This window comes from Podarcis vaucheri, assembly GCF_965113315.1.
Source record: "Podarcis vaucheri genome assembly, chromosome: 2".
NCBI lineage: Eukaryota > Metazoa > Chordata > Lepidosauria > Squamata > Lacertidae > Podarcis > Podarcis vaucheri.
Window position 1 is genome coordinate 39,883,665 of NC_138760.1, and position 25,193 is coordinate 39,908,857.

At 43.6% G+C, this 25,193-nt stretch overlaps 2 protein-coding genes and 1 long non-coding RNA gene across 19 annotated transcripts in view; 1 reads left to right on the plus strand and 2 right to left on the minus strand.

Annotated features, from left to right (window-relative positions):
* Window positions 1-2,182: 2,182 nt before the first annotated feature.
* On the minus strand, window positions 2,183-5,978 carry LOC309522010. The gene is made up of 3 exons (XR_014214811.1): window positions 5,075-5,978; window positions 4,152-4,289; window positions 2,183-3,275 (listed from the first exon to the last, which is right to left on the minus strand). It is a non-coding gene; the product is annotated as an uncharacterized lncRNA (long non-coding RNA).
* Window positions 4,884-19,515, plus strand: ZACN (zinc activated ion channel). The gene is made up of 10 exons (XM_082204281.1): window positions 4,884-5,111; window positions 5,608-5,667; window positions 7,051-7,211; window positions 8,255-8,299; window positions 8,543-8,649; window positions 9,608-9,777; window positions 11,279-11,403; window positions 12,421-12,625; window positions 16,400-16,594; window positions 17,646-19,515. Exons 1-10 carry the CDS (start codon window positions 5,078-5,080, stop codon window positions 17,843-17,845), a joined length of 1,302 nt encoding a protein of 433 aa, XP_082060407.1. The 5' UTR covers window positions 4,884-5,077; the 3' UTR covers window positions 17,846-19,515.
* A 2,938-nt stretch (window positions 19,516-22,453) lies between these two features.
* The window catches only part of EXOC7 (exocyst complex component 7), a 32,418-nt gene continuing 29,678 nt past the window's right edge, over window positions 22,454-25,193 (minus strand). For all 17 annotated transcript variants that reach the window (XM_082203659.1, XM_082203654.1, XM_082203658.1 and 14 more), the window contains 3 exons: window positions 24,091-24,132; window positions 23,835-23,968; window positions 22,454-22,652 (listed from right to left, as the gene is read on the minus strand). In XM_082203659.1, coding sequence (XP_082059785.1) covers window positions 22,550-22,652; window positions 23,835-23,968; window positions 24,091-24,132 — 279 coding nt within the window. In that variant the 3' untranslated portion in view covers window positions 22,454-22,549. The remainder of the gene's footprint in view (window positions 22,653-23,834; window positions 23,969-24,090; window positions 24,133-25,193) is intronic.

Genomic DNA, 25,193 nt, shown 5'->3' on the forward strand with positions numbered 1-25,193 from the left:
AGGCTTGCAATATAAAACAAAGAAAAGGATTATTCAGGTGACACATAGGTTTTAACCAAAGTGAATGAAGTACTTGGGGCCCAAACCCACTTTTGTTTCTACACTACCAAGGCTTGGCCATTGTTTTGTGTTGGTTTCATTTCTTTGGTCATTGTTAGCTGCCCTGAGCAATTTTTGGAGGGAGGGTGGGATAAATAAATACCGTACATTTCCATGTAAAAGACTAGGGTGTTTTTTTTTACAAAAAAATAATGTTAAAAGGGGGGGTAGTCTTATACAGATCGTGAAGCTGAGGCTCCAATACTTTGGCCATCTCATGAGAAGAGAAGACTCCCTGGAAAAGACCCTGATGCTGGGAAAGATTGAGGGCACAAGAAGGGGGCGACAGAGGACAAGATGGTTGGACAGTGTTCTCAAAGCTACCAGCATGAGTTTGACCAAACTGTGGGAGGCAGTGGAAGACAGGAGTGCCTGGTGTGCTCTGGTCCATGGGGTCACGAAGAGTCGGACACGACTAAACGACTAAACAACAACAGTCTTATACATGGGGGCAATCTTCCCCAATTTTCTTAATTTTTAGTGCCCCAAAATAGGGGGTGTCTTGTACATGGGTGTGTGTTATACACGGAAAAATACGGTAAATGCAATGTTATTACGTGTAAGTTTCAAGGCATCTCCATCTGCCATGAGGGTGACAGTGTTGCTTCAAGGAGCAGTAACTCTTGCAGCGTTAACTTACAAACTTACAAATTGAAGATTTCAAATATATGTTTTGGATATGAAGACAGTATTATTAGGGAACAGGGTTAGTCAAGAGCAGTGCTATTTTTTAAATGTATTTTTATTAATGATTTTCTTGATTTACAGAAGTATGTGTAAAGTCTCTCTCTCGTATTTTTTCCATGTAACATTTTTACAACTCAGTTTCATTTGTTGAGACATTAGGAAGAAAAGGGGGAGAGGGGTGGAGCAGTGCTATTTTTCTAGGAAAAGAGGTGCTGGAAACTCACCATGAACACCTCCCTTGTTCTCTTAGAATGGCAGTGGTGCCCAACTGAGAGGTGCTGGAATTGAGTTCTGGTGACTTCAGGGCTGAAAGAAAAGCTCTGGTAAAGAGCATGGGTCGTATCCTGGGCAGCGCAAGCAGGGTTGTGCTAGTACAAGAGGACTTCTATTTCTACACACACACACACACACACACACACACACACACACACACACACACCTCTGTTCCAGAGTGTTCTGCAACTCTCCAGAGCTGATTTTGAGGGTGTCCAGGGGACGGGGGGGGGAACAGTAGAGGAAGAAGAAGCTCTACTGTGTGCACAGAAATTCATGGGGCCAGTGGAGTTGCAGCACTGGATATTGGACGCTTGTGTATTAAAAGTGTTAGTTCATCTACACAAGCCCCTTCTTCAAAGCAGAGATGTCAAAAAATGGTTGACTGCAGGTCCAACAAGCTGTGGAAATGCAGTTGACAGTCAGGCTGCTCTAAAGCTGTGGTGTGTGGCCCCACAATATTCTGTGGGAAAGGACAGTTTTGTTGGGGAAAGGACAACGGTGTGCAGTATTCTGTAACAGCTAAGACTGCTTTTGAACAAGAGGTGTCCTGTAAATGGGGCACATTTATTGATCCAGGTTCTTTTTCCCCTGCAAGAGTTTACTGAACTGAACAGGCAGAACTAATCTGAACCTGACCGGTATCTATGCACTGCTGTGCTGGGAATAAACAGTGTTAATTAAAAGGTCATCACATTTCTTCTCCTCTGAACGGCAATACATTGTTTGCTAGTGCTTCATGCATAAAAGCCCGGCAGCGCTCAAGTGGGTGTATGATTTTGAAGCGTTATGGCTGGCTCTTAATCTAAACAGTCTTTGTGTCCTGATTGATTTCAAACAAAAAAAGCGCAATTAAACATACATCCAGAAGGAAATTGATTTCCCCTCAAATGAAAGGATTCCAGTAATGCTATTGTTTGGACAAAATGCTAAAAGCTTCCCTTCTTTGGCCAATGGACTCATGCCAGATGGGCTGCCAGGAACATGAACTGCCCAGCCCTTTCAGCAAAAAAAGAAGGGGGGGGACCCGCCCAGGTACTTGAACCTGCATGTGTGCACTCACAGATCATTGTAGAGGGTGGGGTGGGGTGGGAGGGAGAGAATTGTGGAGAAAAACAGAGGTAAAACGGTGCTATCCAAACAAACCATCTATCTCCAGGTCTGGGAGCTATTCCATCTCTACCTGCTCAGAACACGAAATAATTGTGCAGGATGGGAAAGACGTGTCGTGAATCACAGAGAGAGAATAAGTAGCTAACAAGAACTGAGCAAATAATGAATGTGTCAGATGAAAAGAAATTTCAGAGAAGGCTGCCTTAGTTTAATCCAAACCAGGGGCAAAAACAAGCTCTATGACAGTTAGAATTCAACCCATATGCTCATGCCAAATTAATTTATGGGGTAATCCAGATTTAAAGATAGAGAGTCAACTTTTTTTTTTTAAGAAATTGGTAGAATGTGGGATACATTCATTAGATCAGTTCAGGTGGGGAGAGAGGTGGGTCATCCAAGCCCTGAACAGCGACTTTCTAGTTCTTCATATCTATGAACAGTGTCCTTTCAATACCACTGGGATTCCTTTTTATGCCATGTTTCATTTAATACTGGACTGACTTGAGATATCCCAGTTTAAAACCCGTCCAAGGTGACCCCTGCCTATCTTCTTGGGAAATGTTCAAGGAGCTTCTATCCCTACTGTTAGCGGATGTGAATATGTCTGCTTGAGACAGACCATTTCCGAAATTGTTCATAGGCACAAGCACAAATGGCTCAGCACTCCACAACAGTGACAGCCGAGGACGTGATGTGATATTATCTTCCTGGGGGAAGCAGCATTCCTGTGTTGCTCCACAGCAGATTGAGGAAAGGGGACAAAGTGGGTCAGGATGGGGGGAGCTGCAACTTTAGCTGCAGCCATACTCTCTGGCTCACAGGTTGCAAACTGTTATGTACTGAGGTTCTCACCCTGGGCCAGCAGGGGGATACTGTAAATAGTTATGCAAATGAAGGATCAAAAGTGACGTTCAGTGATTGGATAGTTTTAGAAAGTTGTTACAGTAACGTGGTACTGGAGCTCTATATAAGCAGGCTGACTGAGCCCTGCAGTTCAGTTCTGTCCTGGTCTGTGAATAAACAAGAGCTGTTTGAAGAATCGCTGTGTTGTCTGATATGTTCACCCACAACTTAACACAAACCAACTGAGACAGCTCTCCCTCCTACAAAAGAAAGGGTGGGGGGGAGAATTCACCATCCATTCTTTATCAGATATTTCCAACAAGGATTGAATGCCAACTTGGCTCAGGAACAGTTTACCTGCCCATTGAACCTTCTTAAAAGGCAAAGTTTTGAACAAGGGTTGTTTCTTTTTGTTTGTAATAAGGAAGTATAATGACGACGACATTATATTGTGTTATTAAACGGGTGAGAGAATTAGAAAGGAGCCACGTTGCTAAACCATTATAAAATAATGCAAACGTTGAAATAAAATATTAACACCCCCCCAACAAAATAGCTACTTTTGGGGGAGGGTTGAAAATAAAATAAACAGCATCAGTAGCAGCAATCATATCGCTGCCCTTACCTGCCTGCTCTTATACAAACTGGCAATAGTCTCATAAAAGATAATCGTTTTATTTTTGTGCAGCTGCATACAGTGAGTGCCCTGAGAGCGAGACGTATAATGGGATTTTAGGATGTATATAGGAGTCCTTTTAGCTTTCAGTTGTTTAGAGCTGGTTAATGGAGGACTTGAAGAACCCCAGAAATCCATTTTCTCCCAGAGCTCTGCCTCACGCAACAGAATTGTTTTACCAATTATTTATTTCCTGGCAGCTCTGTGCCTGCTGTGTGGGACAAGGACCCTGCACCTTTGACTTTTGTTCTGCATCATGAGTGTTAGCCTGCTGCTCATTCATTTGTTAGTGTCGGGTTTGAACCAACTCTTTGCAAAATGCTCTCTCTCGGCTTGCGTTTGGCTGTCACAAGGCAAGGGTTGGAGAGATTTGTCCTGCATACAGAACTAGTGTGGCAGAGGGGCTGGCAGCAGTCCTTCTGTGCAAGTTTGGTGCAGAATTGCTCTACGGTGACCTTACCCCCAGGGAAGTGTGTGCATGGGATTCATGCTTTAGAGGCTTAGCAATCAGGAAAGCCCTTGCTTCGCATCTTACTTCTGCCACGAACTCAGTAGGGGCCCTCAAGTAGATTGCTAGCTCTCAGCCTCAGTCCCGCATCTGCAATAAGGAGATAGTAATAGTGGCCTACCTTAGAAGGTTGTTGTAAGGGGTAGAATAGGCTAGCAAGACACACTATGTGCTTTGAGCAACCAAATTGGTGGCAAGATTTTATTTTATTTTACTTGTAATTGTTTTGTTTTAGAGTGGTTTTTATCCTTGTATGATTTATTTCACAGCTTTGAACTTTTGAAAAGCGGTTACTAATTTTAAAAACAACACACCACTTATTTTGATTGTGTAGTTGCTTCAGACTCGAGTTGTCCCTCTTTCTGTGAAATATTTAAAAATGTATTCTAATAGCAGTTATTTGCAAAGACGTGAGTCCATGTTTAAATCTTCATTGGCTGGAAATAAATACTGAGATAAACCCTATATTTCATTTCCCCAAATGTAGTTGGTTGGTAGACAGAAAGAAATGAAAGAGAACACACACCAGCATCTAAGCACATAATAAACAAGGTGTTGGTTTTGTTTGGTTAGTGATGCAGAGAACTAATTCATACTTCTCTTTATGGCAATTTACACCCCTCTACACACACACACACATTTCCATTGTGTTGTTTCACAATGGACTGTTGTTGTTGCTGGGAATGCAATGAAAGCCCAGGAAATTATCTCCCAAAGGGCAGCTGTTGGTAGAAAGAAAACTAGAGGGTTGCAGAGCTTTGTTGTTCATGAATTGAAGCATGGCAGGCTGACATTACAATCCATCCCCCAAAAGAGATATCGTAGTAAATGGCCTATATAAAAACTGGTTCTGTGATGCTCAGGGCAGCCCTTACCTCATGTCTGATGTGAACAGTGTGGCATCTTCTGCAGGTATGATGAATAAGTGCGTGTTGATTGCAAATTATCCTGTGGGGGGTCCAGAGGCATGTAGATTTTGTTGAATCTCTTGTCCTGTGTTCATGTGGTTACAGAATAATAAGTATTGTTTGACTGCCCCACAGCCTGGGAAGATAAGGCAGAAGCCAATACCTAGAGATGATAACTTCCAGAAAGCCGTGAGTGGAGAAGCTCAAGTAGCCCTCACTCAGTGGAGAACAGAGAGAGATACATATTTTTGTAAGATTACGTGCTTTGTAATGTGAGAATTCCCATGAAAGTATTGTTAGGCAGTCCTACACACCTGGAAGCCACTTCAGAGTTCAGAACTAGCAGAATTGAAATTTCAATCTCCTTTTCACTGGCAGCTTCATGCTCTAGCTGTGCCACCAACCTTGTGTGACAAATGGTCGTTTTGGCTCTCTGTGCTATGAATTGGTGTCGAATTTACCTTGCATTAGAGCCTGCTGCCCATGCTTTCATATTGCAGGACCTGAAAAAAAGATGACGGTGACAAGGATCTGCCTGAATCTCTTCCTCTTGGTGCTAGGTAAGAGGAACTTCCTTTTTTTTTAACGCTGTATGCACTTGGGGCAGTACAATGGTACCTCGGGTTAAGTACTTAATTCGTTCCAGAGGTCCGTTCTTTACCTGAAACTGTTCTTAACCTGAAGCACCACTTTAGCTAATGGGGCCTCCTGCTGCCGCCACACCGCCGGAGCACGATTTCTGTTCTCATCCTGAAGCAAAGTTCTTAACCTGAGGTACTATTTCTGGGTTAGCGGAGACTGTAACCTGAAGTGTATGTAACCTGAGGTACCACTGTATTCAGTTACTGTGTCCCACCAGCAGAAGGATTTCCACTTGCACAACAGGACTTTCTCCCCAGCCCACCCTCCCCAAATTGGCTTCAGATGATTGGAGGAAAGCCCTACAACAGATTTAGGGGGCAGGTGGGGGAAGGAGAGGAGGAGAAGCAGAAATCCTTACTCTTATGGAACATTCACTTATTACAACGTTGGATGCAACCCATATAGTCTAACCGATAGGTGCCTGCTCTTGGTTCCACTAATGTAATGCAGAAGCAATTTTGGATTGTTAGAGGGTAAAGCTTTATTTAAAAAAAAAAAAAAAAAACCCACAGAGAAGGGCAAAAGCAATGTTCTAGGAAACAGCTTTTCCTATATGCAAGCAAAATAAAATGTGAGGAAATGGCAAATATGCACCTAAACTCATACATATATAGGGAATCATCACTTACCCTTTCAATGGGTAGAAGAGGGAGGGAGGGACCTAGAATCATAGAATCATAGAGTTGGAAGAGACCACAAGGGCCATCGAGTCCAACCCCCTGCCAAGCAGGAAACACCATCAGAGCACTCCTGACATATAGTTGTCAAGCCTCTGCTTAAAGACCTCCAAAGAAGGAGACTCCACCACACTCCTTGGCAGCAAATCCCACTGTCGAACAGCTCTTACTGTCAGGAAGGATTGTTCAAATGAATTTTTAAAAGCACATATTCCTCATGTAACACTAAGGATGAGGGAGAAATTTGATTCAGTTTGCGTTTGAGCTTTATAAACAGCCCTGGGGCATTATGGTAAAACGTGAATAAGAAATCCTACATGGTATTTTGTATTTGGATTATTGTAAATTGTTTTAATTGTAAAAATTAAATTGATAAAGAAAGAAAGAAAGAAAGAAAGAAAGAAAGAAAGAAAGAAAGAAAGAAAGAAAGAAAGAAATCCTACAAATACATATATGAATAGCCCTCGCAGAACAAAATAGTTCTGTTGCCTAATAGTTGTGAGTGGAATAATTTGCTGCAAATATCCTCCGTATTTCCAACATTAAAGAATTAATGTTTGGTTTGAGATGGACTGTATTATATGAACAGCTCTGAAACAGAGTACTTGTGTATTTTGCTTTTAGCAGCCTTGCCTCAGATGACTTGGCAAGAATCTATCAACTCCTTGGAAGTGAAGTTATTAGAGTCACTGCTGAATACATATTCCCCATCCCTGATGCCCAGAAATGGAAACGGCCCCCTTGTGGTGGATGTCAAGATAGAGATGTCTAACGTGCTTCATGTGGTAGGTATAACAACTTATACCACGCTTACAAATTCACATTCTGTCTGCAAACAAGGATTATATATATATATATATATATATATATGCTTTCGTAGATTTTCACGGGTACAGGAATGCAGGTTATGGTGTCTTCGGGTGTCTTCCCGTGTAAGAGTCGGGGTGTCTGTGCGACGTTTCGACGAGGTCTCACTCGTCATCTTCAGGCTGGTGCTTTCCAGTAACAAGAAGCCGAAAGCACCAGCCTGAAGATGACGAGTGAGACCTCGTCGAAACGTCGCACAGACACCCCGACTCTTACACGGGAAGACACCCGAAGACACCAAAACCTGCATTCCTGTACCCGTGAAAATCTACGAAAGCATATATATATATATACACACACCCATGGGTATAGGGTAAGGGGTATAGAGTATATGGGTAAGGGGATGCGGGTGGCGCTGTGGTCTAAACCACGAGCCTCTTGGGTTTGCCGATCGGAAGGTTGGCTGTTCAAATCCCCGCCACAGGGTGAGCTCCCATTGCTCGGTCCCAGCTCCTGCCAATCTAGCAGTTCAAAAGCATGCCAGTGCAAGTAGATAAATAGGTACCACTGTGGTGGGAAGGTAAACAACGTTTCTGTGTGCTCTGGTTTCCACCACAGTGTTCTGTTGCGCCAGAAATGGTTTAGTCATGCTGACCACACGAGCCGGAAAGCTGTCTGTGGACCAACGCTGGCTCCCTCAACCTGAAAGTGAGAAAAGCGCCGCAACCCCATAGTCACCTTTGAGCATCCAGGGGTCCTTTACCTTTACCTTACCTATAGGGCAGTATGATGATGATGATGATGATGATGATGATGATGATGATGAAACTGAGTATAGATGTCTCCCAAGCTACAGCTGTCATATGGAAGTGACAACAGATTTTTTTGGCCAACATAAAAAGGCAGACTTTTTGGAACCGTGTTTTCTTGAAAATTCTTCTATGAACTTTACAGTGTGTGTGTGTGTGTGTGTGCGTGCATCTATTTGTGCATGTTTGACCTTGAATTCTTTATCCACCAGGACATCATGCAATACACTATCTCATCTGTCCTCGTGCTTTATCAGGTAATGCTTAGTCTTTCTTATCAAAGAACTGGGAAGTAATAGGAGATAGAGCGGTCCTGAAGGCAGGCTCCACTCTCCACACTGTCTGCTCACACTTCCTGGTCAAATAATTAGCTTGATCATGTCCATGGGATGCTGAAGTGATACAGTTGGTGAGTGAAGCAGATTTTAGATTTGAAAGGGTGGGTGAGTGGGGAGGAGGATACAGTCAAGATTAACGTTTCCTTTCACTGAAATCCTCAGTCATGGTATGCTGAACAGCTGGCGTGGAATGAGACAGAGTTCCCCTTCACCACCATCACTGTGCCCTGGGGTTCAGTGTGGACTCCTTCCCTCACAGTTCAAGAATCGTAAGTAGCCTTGAAAAATGTACCATTCCACATATGTCCCAAGGGTTTCTCCAGTCTCTGACCCTGAAAAAGGTACAGGACGGGGGTAGAGACCCTGAAGCCCTCCTCCAGGTATGGTTGGACTGCAGCTCCCATCAGCCCCAGCCAGCATGACTAATATTCTGGAATGCTGGGAACTGGAGTCCAGCAACATCTAGAGGGGCCCAGAGTCCTCATCAGTGAAAGAGGGAATGTGGAAAGGAATAGGAAAATGTGAGAACAGCATTCGACACCGTACCAGACCCAAAGTCCCTAGGATGTTGCATATAGGGCCAGATGATGACAACCATCCCATTGCTTCCCACCTGCAACCTGTGGCATCAGGTCCCCAGAGGTATGCTCCTTTGAAATGTACCCACCTGCCATGAATTTGTCCACTCCTTTTGCAAAGCACCCATCTCCTTGAAGGCAGAAACCTATATAGCCTTGCACACAGAATAATCTGACAAGGCGCTGTACCGCCTCTCTCTTGGCCAATGCACCAACTGATAGGAGTAATTCTCCACAAACACAGAAGAGTGTAACATACCGGCGGAAGGGAAACTTTAGCTAAGCATAAATTCCTTTTCTGGATTTCATTCCTCCCCATTTTCATTCAGCATTGTGTATCTTCATACTACAATGTGTGAAAACAGGACATTAAACCTTGAGTGAGGAACTGGTCTAGTAACACAAAGCTGACCTTTTCATAGGAAGCTGAGCTACAGAGTGGTTGCCTCCCTTCACTCAGCTCTTCCTGTACCACCACCCCTGCTCATTTTTCTTATCCACCTGCCCAGGTGACCCAAACACTCACCTTGTGGGCGAGTTCCTAGTAGATGCCATTCTACATGTCAAAACATGTCACAGGGAGCAAGGAAGGTCTGAGGACTCTCCTCTGCTGTCCCCCTTATCTTACAGCTCCTTTTGCTTACTGAAGGTTTGAAGTGGTATGGAAAACAGAGTCGCCTCCCATAGTGCTTCACAGTGATGGGAAAGTGGAGTTTGCGCTCTCTCTGCGCATCGACAGCAACTGCAACTTTGATCTCTTATACTACCCACGAGACAGCACTCGCTGCACTCTGAGCTTCTCCTCTCTAGCCAACACGGGTAAGTGAGGTGCCTGCGTATGCTGGGCAATGCAAATGTCAGAATCTGGTAAATGTCAGAATCTGGTAAATGTAGTGAATCTGGTAAATGTCAGAATCTGGTAAATGTCAGAATCTGGTAAATGTAGTGCAACCTGGCAAGACTGCTGGTTGAAAGGGCAAATAAAAAAGTTTGATTACTCATGGCAAACAAACCTATTCTAGGTATAGTTGTTACAAGATGGAGCCAAGAAGTCATCAGAAGCCCATGTTCATTCTGACTGAGCTAGGAGAAGTAGCAGGAAGGAAGCCTGAAAGGAAGTGATCTACTTTAGGAAGTAGTTACTAAAAGTGAAGGAATCAGTGAGGAGAAAGGACAAGTTGCCTGTCTGTGTCCCCCCACCCCTCAGTTCAGGTGGGGTGACTGTGTCCGGGAGTCCACTGAGGGACCAAAGGGTCACTACACCTCTCTCAATGGCTGCCCGTGTGGAGTCGTGGCATCCAATCCATGTTGGGGAGCGACTCCCTAGCACAGGTTTGACCCCACCAGGTTCTTATCAGGCAGCAGGCAGGCTGCCTGATGCAGGATACATACCCAATGCCTTAGCCAAACCTACTCTTTCCTGGAATCAATAAAGCTGTGGCCTAATTCAACCCAATACCAGTCTCCTGTGTCATTCTTGTGGCCTGCCCTTCACCTGCCACAGCCATTATGCACCTGTACCGGCAATTACCACGTCAAATAAGAGTTCCGTATTCCAACCCTCCATGTGTCCTTATTTTCCAGGGAGCTCCCTGATTTAGAGAAGCCGTCCTGGTTTCTGATTTGATCCCGGAATATCCCACTCCCCCCCCCCTATTTTCATTGGAGAAATGTTGGAGGGTATGGAATTATCTGACACCTGAGCTGTCTAAAGGCAATCCTGTACAGTGGTACCTCGGGTTACAGACGCTTCAGGTTACAGACTCCGCTAACCCAGAAATAGTACCTCAGGTTAAGAACTTTGCTTCTGGATGAGAACAGAAATTGTGCTCCGGCGGCATGGCAGCAGCAGGAGGCCCCATTAGCTAAAGTGGTGCTTCAGCGTAAGAACAGTTTCAGGTTAAGAATGGACCTATGGAACAAATTAAGTACTTAACCTGAGGTACCACTGTATAGGGAAGTTTTTAAAATAAAATGTTTAATGTTTTATTACGTTTTTATGCTGGTTGGAAGCTGGCTAGAGTGCTGGGGCAACCCAATAAGATGTGTGGGGTATAAATAGTAAAATTATCATTATGGAATGGGACGTCCCTATTTTCATCAGAGAAATGTTGGAGGGTATGCCCACGTGAGGTTTGCCTTAAGGGGAACATGTCTTGGGGTAGCCTGACTTTATGGTCCTTGGGGCTCTTTCCAACTTAGATGCAACTCCTTCTATTGAAGGGAGCATAGATGATCGATTGGACTCCTAAAATCTCTCTTATACTTCCATTGAATATCCATAGAACTTGTGTGTGTGTGTGTGTTTAACTCTTTCAAGTCAATGAGCTGGAATTCAACGTCTCCATTCAAAACCAGATTCTGAATTTAAAGCGTGAATACCTTGTCACGGATGTCAAAGTCAGCAGCCTGAAGAATTTGCCACAGCCTTGCTTTGTAGTTATGGTAAGGAGATTAAATTGGACTATAACTCGGAGAAGGCATGCAAGGGGCTTCTCTGCTGGGTCCTGCCCTCTCATCTGATTGGGGTGCGTGGGAATGTCACAGTGAAGAACCTCCCTGCACCATGTGCCTTCAGCCCTGCTGGCGAAAGCAAAGAAGGCAAGTGAGACAGAGCAAACTACTTGGGAGAGGAGCTGCAGGGAATGCTCTTCTTGGAAACGTGAACTGTGCTTGCAGCAGGGAACCTATGCTATTGGACTCCAACTCCCATCAGCCTCAGACAGCAAGGCCAATCCGTGGTCAGAGATGATGGGGTTTTTAGTCCACTGACACCTGGAGAGACACAGGTTCCACACCCCAGATTTAAGGAGCATCTTTAGTTTGCTGCTGCAACATGGTTTTTATTGTAGCATTTCAGAGGGTTGAGAGCACTCCGCGTACATTTTTTTGTAATCCTGACAACAAGGTACCCTTGTAAGGTAGAACTAGATCAGGGATGGAGAGCATGAAGCCCTCCAGGTGTTGTTGGACTTAAACTCCCATCAGCCCAAGCCACCTTGGTCAATGGTCAAGGATGATGGGATTTGTATTTGAGCAGCGTCTGGTGAGTTGCAGGTTCCCCACCCCGGTCTAGAAAAAGTTCACAGGGAGGGGGTTCAAAGTCTGCTTTTAATGACAAAAATGTTCACTTAAGAAGATTCAGTGCAGCTTTTTGCGAACGTCCGCTTTTAGATGACTTTGCTTCTTTCTACATTAATGGCCAGAAGGGCATGAATGACCAACTTAGGCAAGCGGCTTTTAAAACGCTGCTTGACTTCGCCAATTCCACATTAGATGGCAGTAGTGGAAAGTGCCAAAGCTTGTGTTCTTCTTTTGGTATTTACTTATTAGAGGGAGGTTGATTAAATAAATAAATACAACTTATCCAGCCACTTTGCCAACCAATGCCGATGTTTTGCGAAATGCTGAAAGGCTCAAATGCTCATTCCTTTCAACCACAAACCCCAACTTCTTTTCTAGGTGAAGTTAGAAAACACAGGAATGCGAATCGTCCTCTCTGTAATTGTGCCAAGCCTGGCACTCGTGGTAGCGGATCTCTGTGGCTTCCTTATCCCACTCAAAGACAGGCTGGCATACATGATCACCTTGCTGTTGGCTTACCTGGTGTTCCACTCCTCACTCATTGGCTCCTTGCCAGGCTCTTCTTCCTGCAACCCATTGCTCAGTAAGTGGAACAGGCCAGGAAAAATTAAGTAGCAAAACCGCAGGCGGAATCGTATTAGAAGAAGAAGAAGAGTTTGGATTTGATATCCCGCCTTTCACTCCCCTTCAGGAGTCTCAAAGCGGCTAACAATCTCCTTTCCCTTCCTCCCCCACAACAAACACTCTGTGAGGTGAGTAGGGCTGAGAGACTTCAGAGAAGTGTGACTGGCCCAAGGTCACCCAGCAGCTGCATGTGGAGGAGCGGAGACGCAAACCCGGTTCCCCAGATTGCGAGACTACCGCTCTTAACCACTACACCACACTGGCTCTCACCACACTGGCCTTACAAGCCACATGGGGCCATAGCCCAAAATGGCAGCCTGTGGCGCAATTTCCTGTAATGTTGGTAACCAATTAGAGGGAGAAACACACATTATGGAGTGCAGTGAGTGGGGGGTTAACTCCCCCCCAAAAAAAGCTGATGTACCACAATGGACATAAAAGCTGCCCCCAGCAGCTTATTGGAGATCAGCAGAGATGCAATGGACAAACGCTGTCTCTTTTTCAGCAGGCTGAGTAGCAAGATTAGGCCTTTCCCTCTCCTTAGGTGAAAAGCCAGGAGAACTTGATTTCCATCCCCTCTGTGGTACGTGGGGAGGAGAGGGTGCACTCCCTTGCCCAGCACATGGCAATGAGCATGAGGATTGAGCCCTCCTGGTCACCTGAGGAGGGGGCATGGCTTCAGGGAGATTGCCAGGGACAGGGGAAGAGCACTGGCGAGCTGAAGACTCCTCAGGCTTCTCTTAGAGAAGCCAGTCATGATCAGTCTTGAGGTGGCGGACTTCATGGTAAACTTCCCTATCACACTGAAATAGTACTACTCTTTATTTCTTTACAGTGGTACCTCGGGTTACATACGCTTCAGGTTACAGACTCCGCTAACCCAGAAATAGTACCTCAGGTTAAGAACTTTGCTTCAGGATGAGAACAGAAATCATGCAGCGGCGGCGCAGCGGCAGCAGGAGGTCCCATTAGCTAAAGTGGTACTTCAGGTTAAGAACAGTTACAGGTTAAGAACAGACCTCCAGAACGAATTAAGTTCTTAACCTGAGGTACCACTGTACTTACAATAGTCTTTCCTGTCAAAGTGCCTTTAGTTAATTTTTGCTGGATAAGTTCTGTGTTTTAGCTGCTGGAATTTGTTAAAGGGACTGGATATTGTTAAATTTTAGTGTGTCAGGGGTTGTTTTGTTTTTGTAAGTCACCTTGAGAGCTCATCCATACTTCCTGTCAGGCTGCATTTCTAGGCACAGGCCCCTGCTTTTAAAGCACCGTGTCTGAGCACAAAAACCCACTCTTAAAAGCTGAATCCCAGCAAATGGCAATCCATGAGAAACCCGTTTGTTCTGATTCAGCATTAAAGAGCAGGTTTTCACAAGGAAAGTGCTGGGGCAAAATAAATAAATAATGCTCAGACATGGTGCTTTAAAGTTTGGAATTGTGCCTAGAAAGTGCAGGGCTAAAAGGTAAGTGTGGATGAGCCCTGGGTTTCTTTAGAGAAATAGGCAGACTTTTATTTATTTTTATTTTTAAAAGGAAGACAGCATCAAGGCAGAGTATAGTGAACTATAGGTCACAGAGGTGGGAAGGAGAGCTTGCCAGAGGGAGGTCATTTTGGTGAGCGGCTAAATGTTCTTCCTACTGTGCAGTGCTTCCCCAAGCACTTCTTGTGAATAAGAAAAACAATGCGCCGGTTTAGTTGAGAGCTCCCCTCCCAGCACACATTTCTTCACCCTAACTCAGAATATCCTTTGTTGTGCACTGAGGCGCACAGGAATGAGCTAGAGTGCTGTGGAACAAGAGCCTAAATTCTCTTAATTAAGGTTAATCAAATGGTTCTTACATCAAACGGCAATATTCACCATTTTATACACTGCATAGCTGCTTACAGAAAGGGAGGGAGGGAGGTGGGTGGGTGTGGGCGTGTCTTCCTATATGCATAAAATTGTAAGGCTGTCATTGTGCAGCCCTTGTGGAAGGATTTGTAGTTCCTCATCACAACTCTAGATTTGTATGGAGTCAGGGCAGGAGAGGAGCAAAAGAGAAGGCTGCTTACATGGGCAGGACACACACACACACACACACACACACACACACACACACACCCCTTGCTTTTCAAACATGGTTGACTTTGTTGATGAATAAGAGACATTTGTTAGGATGAGTCATGAGCCATGACTCATATGCTCCTTCCCAGTCCAGTTTTAATGGCTGTTACAAGACTGCAAAGTGAAGGTTTCGTTCTTTTCCACATGCATGCACATGGCCAAACTAAATATCATATTAATAGAGATAGGCAGAAGGTCGATCTGTTCTACTGATGAATCTTTGGGTGATTTGTGGTGTATTGACCAGGAGTCTGACTCACTGTTGTTTAAGAATAATAGCAACAAAATGTCACCAATACTTAAGCTGAGATTCAGGCATTGCAGGAGATCAGACTTGATGACCCATGGGGTCCCTTCCAACACTATAATTATATTATTCTGTTCTATGACTCCCCCACTACCCATCCTAAATGATATTGGTGAAATGAAGAGAGTTTAAGGTAACTGGGTATGGATTTTTGTACTGAAGAACCAGGAGCTCTGTTCAGTTCTGGAACTTAGAAGCAAATTCCCGGGCTCAGAATTATTTAATTCTAAGCACACACCATTTTGAAACAGGCACTGGTTTGTAGATCCTGACATTCTAATAGAATACAATGTGCAAAACTAAAAGTCTGCCTGCCCCTGATGCTAAACACATCAGCAGTGTCCTCTTTTACAAAATATTTTTTTTTAAGTGGGCCTGTGTGAGTGAGATTCAGGCCTTAGCTATTCCTACAATGGGGTGGGGTGGCGACATGAGAATGATGTGTTTAACAACATGTCTGGCATACACATGGGTCAGGGATGGGGAACTTCTGGCCCTCCAGATGTTGTTAGGCTCCAACTCCCAGCAGCCTCCTCTTTGAATGGCCAATGGTAAGGGAGATGGGAGTTGTAAAGCAACAGCTGGGGGAGCACAGGTTCCCCCTCTCTGGTTTAGGCTGATGGATGGTAGGAATGAGTGGTGCAAGTAAGCAATTGTCAGTACAGGTGGAACTCGATTCCGCTTATTGCTCAACTTCCATCATTTTCTGATACTGCCAAAACACTTGCTAATTCCCTCCGAAACCCAATTCTTTATTGCTCCTGTTCCTGCAATGAATAACACTATAAGGATTGCCTTCATCGTGTGCCTCTTCAAACTTGTCACTTTTTTGTTCCCTGTGCCTGGTTCTCTTGTCCTTTGCAATACAGTACAAAAACCTTTCCCTCATCTTTTGAAATCACTTCATGCTTTTCCTCTGCTCAATCTTTTAGCTCTGCCTTGTTTTCTTCATCCTGGTTGAAACCTCTTGGTTAAGCCTCAGCTCACACTACTATAAAAATTCCTTACTTTGCAGCACATTATCACTAAGGAATGTAATGCCGTCAAAAGAGTGGTCACAAAGACCAAACATCAAGGCCAAGCAGGCAGCTCCAGCCCTCCTTTCTGGCAATCGACGTAAAAATAATGTTTTATAAAAATGATGGTTTCACTGGAAATTATGTGCATGCTTATTTTGAGTTTTTCAGTCCATGTCTGCTAGTTTCCCTTTGGCATTCTACAGCTATGCTAAACAATTTTTTGAAGTCAATTGTTTAGAACAATTATCCAATGATTTGCTCAACAGCTGTGCAATTAATTTCCTCTTTTTTCTAAACTCCAGGTTATTACTACATCAGTCTCCTGGTGTTACTATTCCTTAGCACAATTGAGACTGTTTTGGTGACAAAGTTGGTTACTGACAACAGAAATCTCTGGCTGAATTGTGGATGTCAGTGGGGAAAGGCAAAGGCTACCACTATGCTACCTAAAGACCAAAGCAATAATCCTGCACATACAAAAGATCATGGGAAAAGCGGTAGGTGCTAACAAGAAATAAAACAGAATGACATTCCCCAAGCAAGGTGACTGGTAGCAAGCCACATTTCAGTGTGCAATAGCCTTTCCCAAACATGGGGAACTCAACTACCATCAGATCCAGCCAGTATTGCACCAGGCTGGGGAAAGCTGGTCTTAACAATACAACATCCTGATACAGGCAAGCCTCTGGATCCACTGAAGGCTTTGTGGCAGGAAGATGGTGTAGTGCCAAAAAATGACTGAAAAGAATCAGAAGTGTAATTAATTGCTAGCAGGGCCACCCCACTCTCTCCCAAACTCTGCTATGGTGTTGCAACAGAAAGGTGGTTCTGAATATCAATAGATGGACACAGTGGCGTAGCGTGGGTTGTCAGCACCCGGGGCAAGGCAAGTAATTTGTGCCCCCTAACCCGTGGATTTGCGCCCCCTAACCCGTGGATTTGCGCCCCCTAGCCCTAACCCCCAGATGTTGCGCCCGGTGCGGCCGCCCCCCCGCACCCCCCACGCTACGCCACTGGATGGACAGCTGCAGCAACATGAGAGCCTCAACAACACACCCTTGAAGCCTTAAGGCAGGAGAACTCTGTCCCAGTTTTGTCCTCCCTCTTGCCAAGCAAGTATCTATCCTGCAAAGAAAAGAACCTACTTAAAGTACAAGACCTCCTTTATTCAGAATTTAACAAGCCCAATCATTTTCTGAATTCTGATCAGAGGCAAAATTCATTTGTTGAAGAACCTGGGCCCAAACAAACACCAATGCTTAGGAAAGGGGTTTGGATCTACACTAGAACTATGAATGTATTAAATATATCAAAGGGGTTTAAATTCAAATTCATCAATTACCAGCTGTTTATTTTCCCAAAGTCCATCGGTAATACTTCAAATGTACCTTTCAACAGCATCTCGGGTTCTGCTTATTTTGTTTTCTGCGGCAATCACCCGAAAGGGTTTGCATAAGAGATCACTTGAATTCCCCCTCAAGTGCTTTGGTCATATGAAGCTTGCAAGCTGAGTGTTCATTCAGCTCGTCTTTCTCCTTTACCTTGCAGACTGTGGGACAACTGAAGAGTCATCGCAGCATCTCAAACAAGCTTCTGCCCATGTGGACAGGCTCTTCTTCTTCATCTACTTTGGACTGGTTGTTGTGTTTCATCTCCTGTTTTCCGCACTCTGGCTCTTTTGGAAATGCGAATCAGGGAAGCCTCCAGGAGAAGACTACTTAGATGGAATCAAATGGGAACAAAAATAATGGTGCCACCCTTAAAGCCGCATTAAAGCCTTGCTTTGTACTGAGTTGAAGTTATGCATATTTGCCGATCCTCTATCTGCATAATTTGCTTTGATCTAAAGATTTATGGAAAATGGAGTGCATTCAGCAGTCTTCCAGGAGATGCATTTCTCAGAACTGATTAAATTTTTAAAAGGAAGAATACATTGAAAATGGTATTTTAGATGTGACACAAATGATTGCTTCTCCCTAAAAAATGTGGAGAGTTTTCCCAGTTCACGTATGTTGCAGAGCAAATGTTCTCCAGTACAGTAGATGCTTTACCCTGATATTATTTTGTGGGCAGGTGAAAACCTTTTCATTTTGTTGAGCATCTGGGGCTTAGTGGAGATATTATGTATTTTTGTTTCGTGGTACTATTTTTCTATTGTGTATAGGTTAGGTTTATTTGCATTTTTGAATTATTGTCAATCATTTTATCAATAGAAAGAATGAGTGACACCCAGTTGTGTCTGCCCACTTTTGCAACAGACTTCTGCTCACACAACAGGGCTTCCTTTTCTTCACTTCTCTCCTGCAACCCCTTGCCTGTCCACCAAATATGCTTTGGAGAGTTGTGGTGGCACTGTTTGGAGCAAGTTTAGGGGTGTGTGCAGGTCTGCAGGAGGGAAATATAGGAAGGGGAAATTCATTCACTTGCAATCGATAAATATTGCACATAAACAAAAGCAGAGCAGTAGCCAGGGCTACCCTGCTCCTAGAAAGCCCAGGTAGTTTTCACTCACCTATCTGGTAGTGTATTGCTGCTACCAGCATTGTACAGTTACTGAAATGTGGCTCTCCAATTACACCTAGATTAATCTTTGTGTGTACTATTCCTCTTTCCCTCGGATCTGCATTTTCTAATAAAAGGACAGTGTAGAATTACTAATGCACAAAAAGAAAAGGAGTACAGGTGATGCCTTTCAGTGCTGCTATGATAAAACAACCAGATGGATTAAGGGAATAACATTCAGTCTTAGTTCACCTGCCCAAAAAGACAACAGAAGAGACACGACTCAGGAACTAGCTAGAACAAATACTGAGAGAAGAGTAAAGGTGCAAGGCACATGCAGGTGGAAAGCCGGAACTGTACCAAATCCAAGTTATCTGGCTCACAAATACACATTCACCACTTGCTGCGTGTGCTGCCCTTGCTACAAATTGCATGTGTGAATGGGACCAGAGATCAAGCACTCAAACAGGACCTGCTTGCCCCCTCAGGCACAGTGCATTTCAGTGGAGTCTGTTCATATCTTCAGCTGTGAGTATTCAACAACACATGACTCAAGCAGTGAGCATGTGCCATATGAACGGGCGTAACAAAGCCAAATCAGAGTCTTGCAAGAAGCAGACATGCAAATGTGAATAAAAGGTAGAGGTTGCTAGTAAGAAAACCAAATAGTGGAGGGGGGGGGTAACCTACCATTAAGAAACAAATGTTGAGTTTTTAATAATATTGAAGACAGAGGCAGCAATGGGATCACACAGGAGCTGTTAAATTAAGTGTTAAATAGCTCAAGCAGCTTTCTATTTCTTGTCCTAACTTTTCTGTATCTTGGTTAGGTGAGAAAAGTTGGTTGTGTCATGGGAATTGTGGAAGTCTACAATGAGTACAAGCAGGTCATCCATACTTCCTAGCAATGCTTTGAGAATATGGCACTCTTCCTCATTCTTTCCCACAAGAAGAAGAAGAGACTTTATTTGCGTAGCCGACAGGCCATAGCATCAAAGGACAAACACCGATAAAAATACATTACAAATATAGATACTATAAAATCTTATGACGTATTAAAACCCTAGGTAGAAGCTGGATTATCATTCATCAATGACCCTCTGTCCCATGGGCGGCGGCCTTTTCTCTGGTAGATTGTTCCAGGTCGGTTAAGTAAATAGACCAGCCAAATTGCAAGATTATAAATATAAATATAACCTCGGAGGGATGGTCAGGACAGGGAGAAAGATAATAATAACCAGATGCAGATAAATTAATAATCTCAGTACTTAAAACTTGGCAGAGGTAATAAAATAATAATAGTAAAACATAATGATAATAATAATAAGATCCTAGGCGAGGAATCCGGGTGACGACACTGATGTCATTCAGATAGCAGCTCTCAGTCTCATTGCTCTCTCAATAAATTTGGCAACCTTCTCTGTTGTCGAGCTGTTCTGGTTGGCTAGGAGTGAGAACAATTTGGCTTCACAAGAGCAGCCCGGGATGGCAGATAGGAGCGGCGTGATGGTCTCGTCCCTGAGATCTTTATATAAGGAGCAAGACAAGAGAACGTGTGACACAGTCTCTAGGTAGCCAGCTCCACAGGGGCAGAGCCGGTTCTCGAATGAATTTTTTTGATATCTACCTTCAAGAACAGCTGAGGGTAACATATTTAGTCTGGCCAGTGTAAAGGCCCATCTGAGTTTTGGAAGGGTTAAGGTAGACAAATAAGGTGCCCGAAAATCAAAGTGGGAGGGGGGCAGATAAGCGTACCAAGCACTAAATTTCTTAATATAGGCCAGATTATTCTGCTGCTCAATATCCTTCATGCGCTGGTCAATAATGGTTTTTGCCTTGGGGAGACTCATTTTCAGGAGATGCTGTGCTTGGAGGCCACATGTAAGTAGTTTTTGATGTAGTTCCCACAAGTTTGTTTCTAGCTCAATAGGGCTAGATAATAATTATTCTAAAATAAAGCTAGAATTGTAATCCAGGCAATTGATTTCTCTAAATTGCAGTAAGAGCACCAATTGCATCAACACTTGAGGCATTTTTAACAGGGGTCTGATTTTCAGGACTGTTTCAACTTTAAGTAGGAAAATCAGACCCCTGTTAAAAATGCCTCAAGTGTTGATGCAATCTGTGCTCTTACTGCAATTTAGAGAAATCAATTGCCTGGACTGCAATTCTTTTAGAAGGAGAACATTGTGATCCAGTAGTTGAAAAGTAACAATCCAATATATCTGCAGGTTATCTTTGGAAGATGCATTACCATCACCGCTGAAAAACACTCAAAAACTGCAGGGAATAGCTATGAGACCTTTTCAGCTCTTTACTGAGTGCCATTAAGATAACCAACAATGTAACATTATTTCAAATCTTCAGGCACTCTGGAGTGACTGCACTGCAAGGAAGGTTTTTGAAAGGGGTGATGCTCTTGAATCTACCATTGAAAAATTACACCTTGAAGCTAAGAGCTCTAATTGAAGTGGAAATCCATAGAGATAGTTTTTGGGTCCCTTCTAACTCTACAATTCTACGATGTAGAGATCCCCAAATGGCTAACAGTGCAATTCAATACCTTTCGAGCAGTACAAGTAAATATACTATCAGATACATCTTAACGCATGTCTGCATATGGCTACATATGTTCTGTGCCAAACCAGCACAAAATGCCTTTCTGCTCTCCAACTCTGGAATGCCCTCCCCAAAGTAGTACAATGCCCAGAGTATAATGTTGCCAGGTTCAGGATAAAATGTGGTGTTGGCATTTGAAAGCATTAAGCTGCCTCAATCTGCTTTTAGTTTCTTTAGTCTCTGATTGCCTCCCCATTGCTAAGTTATTATGAAAGATGTTACAAGTGTTGCTTTTATGCTAATATCTCTTTGTACACTGTCCTGGAATCCATCAGAGGAAGAGCAGCTTAGAAAAATTTTAAATAAATACATCCAAGTCTTACTTGTCCCTAGAGGAGAAGGGAATGAAAAAAGAGACCAAGATACACTGTCAGCACATGACCTCATGTCAGGAAAATCTCCACTGAACTTTCTGGCTCACTTATAAATGCTGAACCAGGCATGGAAGAGATTACTTTACAATTGCATCCATTACCCTATTTTCTTGCCAATTATTGGCCTTTCAGGATACTTATCTACCATTTACATATCCACTGGTAGTAATCAACAAGTGATTTCCTCCTTTCTTTTCGGGAATAACTTCTCACACATTTCAACAGGGCATACAAGGAAAGAGGGCAAGAACCTCTAGATTTTTTAAAAAAGAAATAAACTGAGCCAGAATAACTCAACAGAGCGGAATCTGCAAGGGCTTGATTAAGCTGGGTAAGACTGCAGATACTTGATGGCCTTTCTTGAGTTTTCTTTTATTAGGCTGGCTGTACCAGGTGACCTCCAGACAATTAGCTCCCATTTCGGTCTGACCATCTCTGTAGACATTTTTAATAAATTGAGGCTTTGCTGTATTTTGTGAGTGGCAGCATCTTTCCACTTATAGCACCATGCAGCTGTCCCAAGTGCCATCTACAAGTAGATTTTTTGTTTATGGATAACTGTTTGTTGGTGTTTGTATGTTCCTTGTACTCCTGTTGAAACTAAAAAAAAATAAAATAAAAAAGGAAAACTAGAGAGAGGTGGGTTTTAAGCTTACATAGGAATGGCCAGGGCAGTGCCTCTGAAGGAGAAACTAGCTCATCCTTAAGCTATAGGTTGCACTTGTGTGCACACTATACAGAAGGATTTAGCCCTGTGCAGAAAAGAGAATTCTATACATATTACTAGTATCTTAGGAACACCTACCCACCAAGCAAGATTTCAACCAATGATCTTGTAAGAAGTAAGAGACAACCCATAAATCATGTTCTTAGGAATTTATAAATTTGATAAATACAAGCATAACTCAGGGCCATCATACTGGGCTGAGAAAGTACTGAGACATACAGGCAGAGAGGTCATGCTGATGTGTCGAACAGTTTCTCAATCATCTCTCCCACCTGCTCCACCCTGTATTTAATGTATTTCTCAGGGTTCTTGGTAAAAGGTACATTGCCATACCTGCCAAGGGAAAAGCAAGGGGGAGAAAAAGGTGTGACAAGCATGGACAGGATTTCTCACTCCTCAATTCCCCTCCACTTCTTCACCAGATGCCAGAACAACATGCAGTGGGCAGGATTCAACTAACTAGTCCCACTAATGAAAGCCTGTGCAAGAACATTTGCTGGTGCAATGGGGCTTTCCATCTTCCTCTCCCATGTGCCCCCTGAGAGTGGCTCAGGGGGCAAAGGTGGGAAAACCTCCACTTGTACTGACAGAACAATCAACATTGCATTATGTTGAATTCCCCCAATCCATTCAATTCCAGTGAAGTTATCCAATTGCTACAAGCGGTCGAAGATCTGTTATACAGCAAGGCTGAAGAGAAAAAGAATTGCTGTGTTTATTCCCAGTGCTGGGAGTTTAATGTGATGCAGGCTGAGCTACAACTACATACATTTGGTGCACAAAATGCTGCCTTCTTGATCCACCTACAACCAAATGTAGCCAGCTACTGGTACAAACAAAAACCCACAAAGGGGTGGCAACTATCCTAACTCTCCTCACCATCTTTCTCCCATCACAACTGCCTAGGCAAATCCTTTCTTCCAAAAATGAGGAAAGGAGTTAACTTCGCAGCCCATTGGTGTTGGAAGTGGGCGAGCCTTTGCAACTCCAACAAGTGCTCTGGGCTGCTATAGAGCCAGAAGACGTATTATACCCGTCCTTCTGCTTAAATCCCCAGCTTAGAAAGTTGCTTGTACATTATGCTTCATAAATTTCTTTCCAGAAGAGCTAGAGACCTCACCCCCCAAAAAAAAAGAAAAGAAAAGAAAGCTCAGAGTCCATTGTTCCTGTTCAGGTGTGCCAATGTGGGCCTTCACAGGTGGCAGGTTGGCAACCTCCACCCTTATGGTCAGAATCCATTTATTTCAATTGGGGGTGTAGGAGAAGTGAAGAGTGAAAAAAAAGGCAACAAACTAAAATACTAAATTCAACAATGGCAATTCATAGTCACGTTTCAAAGGTATCCTCTCAATGCATACTAATAACTTGGGGGCCCTCAGACACCGGGGGAGGGGCTAATTCTGCACATATCTATAAACCCATCACAGACAATGATAGCTTTCAAAACAGGAACACAACTTTCAAAGCCTGTCAAAACTCTCTGAACAAAGACATCTTTGTGGGTCAAATAATTACCTGCTTAGTAAGGCAGAATAGGTCTCTAGCACAATATTTTTCTGGGTCTTCCGGATTTTGTCCCTCTGTTCTGTGTCAGGGATGGCCCAAGCCTTCTGAATTTTACACAGCTCCTCCAGACAATCATTAAAACCCTTTCCCAGAGAGAAGATGATGTTAAGCATGCATTTGGTTCTGTAGAGCAGTTGGAAAAGTTAACACAATGGGTGCAAAGCCAAGAACAAGAACATCTGTCTAGGCTCCGATCGCCAATTACCTTAAAGCGATCCTTGATGGCCTGTCTCTCTTTGTCTTTGAGCTGTGGGAGATTGAGAAAAAGAGCTCTTCTGGTTATTTCTTCTTCTCAGACTAATTTGTTCCAGGGCTGATATTCCAATGCTTCTTGATTAATTGGGAGCACTTAGCTTGATGCTGGGCCCTGTACATTCATAGGAGTCTTATACAGGCCTTACAGACATGCACTCAGTTAATACTCAATGAGTATTTCTGCTTTTGCTATAGCGTAATGGCATGTGAATAAAGCTGCTCCCCACACTTCTGTTTGAGCACTATAGACAGGGATCTAAAGGTTTTCCCAGCACAAAGCAGGCAATATTTCCCTCTGGCAACCACCACACTCAAAGAACTAGGGTCAGTTATCCATGCCCAGGTTACTTTCACTGCAATGCTCTCTATGTGGTGCTGCCTTGGAAAATAGTAACTTCATTAATGCAAAACGCTAGTGCCCGATTATCTGGAGAGGGTAACTCTGATCTTACATCAACCTGTGCTTTTGCCCATTTATTTTTCTGGGATTGATTTACAGTGCTGAATTTGACCTTGAAAGCCTTAGGCAGTTTAGGACCAGATTACCTGAGAAACCACTTGCACCCATATGAACCTGTCTGGCCTTTAGGATTGATCTTGCTAGCCCCGCTCTCTGTCCTGTCTACTGGTAAGATCAGGAAACAATGTATGAGAGACAGGGTGTTCTCTGTGGCGGTGCCTGTGAAATATCCTCTCATGAGAGATCCGTAGGCAGTTAGCAAGGACTTCCTTTTTCTAGCTGGCTTTTAACGCAAACTGCATATAAGCATTTCATGTGCCATTGATTTTTAAAAAGTCTTTGGTGATGGGACAAGATCTGGATCATCACAAATTTGGAGGGGTGGCTTCTTTTCCTGGATGACACAGTCCTGCCAAAATTGGCCTTCCTCACAAAGCTGATAAGAGTCTTGGGAGGGAATACTAAACACATTCAATACCATGAACAGTTTGGCTCTAATGTGATTTCCACAACAAACTCTTATATAGGTGTGTGTGTGTGTGTGTGTGTGTGTGTGTGTGTGTGTAATATACATCCTAACTTTCCAACACAGA